Raw genomic sequence first — 4,734 nt, forward strand, 5'->3', positions numbered from 1 at the left:
GCTCTTTGCTCTTCCAGCAGCAGCGGTCCATTGATTTCAACATGGCGACGGGGCTCTTCACGATCATATGCCGTTTTGCGTAATATTTCCCTACACACAACAGGTTGCTCCACTCTAACAGGCCTGGGAAGTCCATAAACTGAGAGGTTGTTGTCTTCGATAAATATAAGAGCAATATTGAACATTCTATCTGTGAACTGCAGTTGTTGATCCTAAAGCAGTTGTCGCTCATGAAACAGGATGTCTTCAGCCAAATGTTCCTTAAACTCTTGCCACAGCTGAAAAGGGTCAGAAAGCTGGCAGGGGCTCAACATAATAGCAAACAACTTGCGCAGTTGGGCAGGTGAATGTACAGTTGCAGCTTCTTCCAAAGCCTCCCTCCATTGTGCATCATCTTCCAACAGCCACAAACGCCTGCACGCTTCATGGAAAGTGGCACAGACATGACCTTCAACAGTTCTTAAACGCTGAAAGGACACTAGGCCAACTACGTGATGCAGCATGATTCGAAGAAAGAAACATTCACGATTGTTGGGGTGAACAGTGTATACCCGTGCTAGGGCATCAGTTCGATATATGCCAGGATGATCAGGCACTGCAGCTCCTTGAACTCGTCTCTTCCAGCATTTTGTGGATGCGTCAAAGGTGTAATAGGCTAGCAATGGCAGTATAGAAGCGTCCTGGCAAAATCATCAAGCATACACAGCTTGAAAAAGGCTGTAAGGGTAGTGTCACGTGGTTCTTGAAGTTGTTGCTGAAGGTTTGCTGAACAGTGAAATACACTCTCTGGCCATTCTCGAGATAGACACTCAGATGCTGGACAGTCAGGTGTCGTGCATGAATGGGGAGACTGAATATGCGCCACATTGCTTCATTTGCACTGATGTACCTTCCACTCTCATCGACCTGTGCTCCATCTCTTTCCAAACCGAACACTGCTTGATCACTACCTTTATTGACATATTTGCAAATGTATTTGATGGATTTCACTGAGTTGCAAAATTTGACATTGATGTGTGCATTGAATACTTTGGACAGCAAAGGGCAGTAAGGCATTATCCATGTATTGTCCAAAGTGATGTCGTAGGCCTCTCCAGCAGCTCACAATGTGTGTTGTTTAGTGAAACCTCCATCATCAGCAGAACGACGATGATACAATGGATACCCATCTATGCCAGTAACTGTGTTTTTAATGAGAGCCTTAGGGTACTTTTTGATACATGTGCCGTCTTTCATGCAGGGTGAACCAGCGTTTAGCTAGCCACATAGACCATGTACCATGTACTTACATATAGTGACAATTTTGAATAGCTCAGGGCCTTCCACTCAATTTGGTATTTCCGCAGAAATGACACAATCAACCTGTTCTGGCCTGATGCGATCATAGCCAAATTAGAATGTGTGCATGAGGGAGTCCACGTTTTTGCCATTCAATGGTGTACATATAGCATCGCACAGCGCCAAATATTGCACCTGTGGTGATGTAATCCATTAGTTGCTTTAGTTTTATGTGAAACACTTTTGCAACCACATCGTGTCTGTCATAGCTTTGCTGATCAGGCAGCAATTCATTGGAAATCTCATCTCATTTGCTGTTGCAGGTAAATGTGATGAAGAGGTCTGGTCTGCCGTAATGTCGCACATATGTCATGGCATCCTGTCTACGCTCAGGCGTGTAGCGCAGGCCACCAGTAAAAGATGAAGGTAAAATCACCATGTGACCTAGTTGGTTCGCATTGCGATCATCAGCCACTGCATCACGCAGGTGGATGTAGTCATCAGCTCTTAGCCATGTCTGATTGTGGCAGATATAGCTAAGTCTTACAGTTGCAATTTTAGCGTACATGTTAACTGCAAACTGCAAAAACAGCCTTCGGTACCTGTGAATGTAGTTGAAGCTACCATCACGAACCATCAGTCTGATAGTATAAAAATCCATAGCAGAAACCTTTTGTGTACCTGGATCTCCTGTGCGAATGTCAGTCTGTTGCAGCTGAAAGCTGTAGCCATCATCACCTCACCAGAAAATGAGTAGATACTGCAGGGTGTCATATGCTCTGTGCGTCTCAGATATCCTCTGCAGTTCATTACTACGTAACTGCAGAACAATATCCTGCCTTTCAAACTGCTGTCCAACTATTTGAATGGCAACTTCATCGATGACAGGAGCATTGAATCTCCTTTCATGCTCTCTAACAGGGCGTTTGTCAGCATTAACGCCAATTCGCAAGTCATCCGCGTTTTCAGGCAGCCTCTCCCGAGTAGTTTTGAAATCACACACATATTTATTTTGCTCGTGTAGAACATCCTGCAGCTCACGGATTATGCTTAATCGCACTCCCTCAACAATACCACGCCGACGTGCTGCCTCTGCCTGCTGGTCACCCATAAAATAGATTTGGAGGAACTGGTTTTGCTCACCCGGTATCGGAAGCAAGGATCCAGTCAAATGGTAGGCTTGACCCTGAACCTTGAAATTTGGGTTAATTTCAGGCTCATCAATGGTTTTAGTTCCAAATGATGTCATTTAAAAACAGCTGTTATACTTTCGTATATTCCCCAAAAATGTCCAGAATCAGGATTTTCGCCTTGGAATAGGTGAGTCAATACAGGTGGAATATCCTCAGAGAGTGGTCATAGGCGAACTTTCCCATTGTTGCAACAAATGCCTGACTTCTCGTCTTTCCAAAGGAAGGCATTACATCTGGAACATTTTTTAGACATTCGTCCCATAAAAAATTTCTGATGGGCCCTACACTGTGTTGCAGGATTGTAGTCAAGTGCGAAGTTTTCTGCCCATGCACGACGCCTGGCAGGTTGTAGCGGCCAAGCAGCTGCTGTAGTTAATGCATCTTGCTGTGGGAGTCGCTGCTGGGTTGGCTCAGCAGTCTCCACACTTCTAGCAGCTGCAGCATCTATTCTGGCCTGTTCTCGATGTATCTGTGTTTGTTCAGCGGTTTCTGCTCTTCTAACAGCTACTATTCTGTTTTGTTGTAGGCGTAGCTGTGTTTGCTCTGCAGTTTCTGCACTTCTAGCAGCTGCAGTAGCAGTTCTGTTTCATTGTAGGCGTAGCTGTGTTTGCTCTGCAGTTTCTGCACTTCTAGCAGCTGCAGTAGCAGTTCTGTTTCATTGTAGGCGTAGCTGTGTTTGCTCTGCAGTTTCTGCTCGTCTAGCTGCTGCTTTGCGAATTCGGTCTCTTTCTCTACGGGAATCAATCTGTTCTTGCGTTTGGGCAGTAGGCTTTCTGGAAGGCATTGTACTGCTTCAAGTGTTTCTAAAAGTGAATGAGATGGTGTGCTTTTTTGTAATATATGCTGCTCGCTTTCTCCTCACCCTCGCCTATCGCAACATTCGAAGTGCCTGTGTAAGTTTTATAATAGCTGTAGTTCTGTAGTACTCGTAGCTGGAAAAAAAGTAAAAGTAACTCAGCTGCGGAAGGGAATGAACATGTTTACTATCACAAACGGTGGCAAATCCAACGTTTTTAGCCCTTTCACTGAAGTAGATTTATTTATGCGTTTTCTATGGTTGGCCGCCGTAGACGCATTTTTGCGACTTTCTCAGCAATTGCTAGTAACTGAGTTTTATTATTTGTTGATAACATAATCAACGATCTTTAGGGCTTTTATGGTAGTGACAGTGTTGTCCAAAGATATCTCTATAAAATTAGTTTCTCTCTAAAATTAGCCTAAAATTTGATTTTAAATCTTTATTTGAGAATTTCAACTTGAAAACAAACATTTTTTGTGTAAGTTTTGAAAATGCCCCCGAGTTAGAAAACAAATAATTACTTATGTTGATGACATTATAGCCAATTCAGATTTAGATTTTTGTGATTACATAGATAACTAAAATAGCAATAGCAGCACTGGCTCTGATGGTGGTGAAAGTATTGGTTTTGTAAGAATAAGGAACATTGTAGAGGATCGTTTTAGCTTCGTAGCCTCACATCGCTCTAGTATGTCAGGCTATGCACAAAGTATAGATACAATGAAATTTTTGCATAGCAGTGTTTGTTAACATGTTGGCAAAATCTACGATATAACCAAAACAAACATTCTAGATGGAGTTTCAAATTGAAAAAATATCATGAAGCAATATTAGCAAAATGGCTGGCCATAGGCCGATAGCTAAATTTGCACATGGGCACAAGTGAAAGGGTTATGTAGTGGAGGTGTGGCAATTCATAGAATATACAACATTAAATAAGGAGCACTAACCTTTTCGATGTAGAAATTTAGTAGGTGAGAACACCGTTTTTTCCAGTTACCGCAAGAAACAAATGTTCACATGACCTTCCTGGTACACATTGGCAGTAAGTATTTATTAGATGTAATTTACTACTCAATCATTTATTTAATGAGTAATAATTTATTTAATTCCATACTAATATTTACTACTAATTTAATTTTACTACACATACCTAATCAAACTTCAGCTCTTGCAGTACATACACAAAGCATAATTTGTGACCAACAGAGAGACCTGGTGAGTCGAATACTAACTACAATATATACATTTTGTAAAGAGTAGTAGTGTATGGTGTTTCTATCAAGGCTATACATGTATAAGAATACTCAGTGAGAGATAACTTCTGAATAACACATGTAAACCATTACTTACTTGATGTCCCCATAGAGTTTTGTGAGGATATTTGTGACTATACTGAAGAAGACGAGAGATTAGCACTGCTGTTCAGGTTCAATATGTCACATTTTAAAATTCTTTTTAATT

The 4,734-nt window shown here is 41.7% G+C and overlaps 1 protein-coding gene across 1 annotated transcript; it reads right to left on the reverse strand.

Moving 5' to 3' along the window:
• Positions 1–212: 212 nt before the first annotated feature.
• Positions 213–2,010, reverse strand: LOC137407236 (uncharacterized). Its single transcript, XM_068093842.1, has 2 exons — positions 1,960–2,010; positions 213–680 (listed from the first exon to the last, which is right to left on the reverse strand). The coding sequence occupies exons 1-2, from the start codon at positions 2,008–2,010 to the stop codon at positions 213–215; spliced, it is 519 nt and encodes a 172-aa protein (XP_067949943.1).
• Between the last annotated feature and the right edge of the window lie 2,724 nt (positions 2,011–4,734).

This window comes from Watersipora subatra, chromosome 10 (assembly GCF_963576615.1).
Source record: "Watersipora subatra chromosome 10, tzWatSuba1.1, whole genome shotgun sequence".
Taxonomy (NCBI): Eukaryota; Metazoa; Bryozoa; class Gymnolaemata; order Cheilostomatida; family Watersiporidae; genus Watersipora; species Watersipora subatra.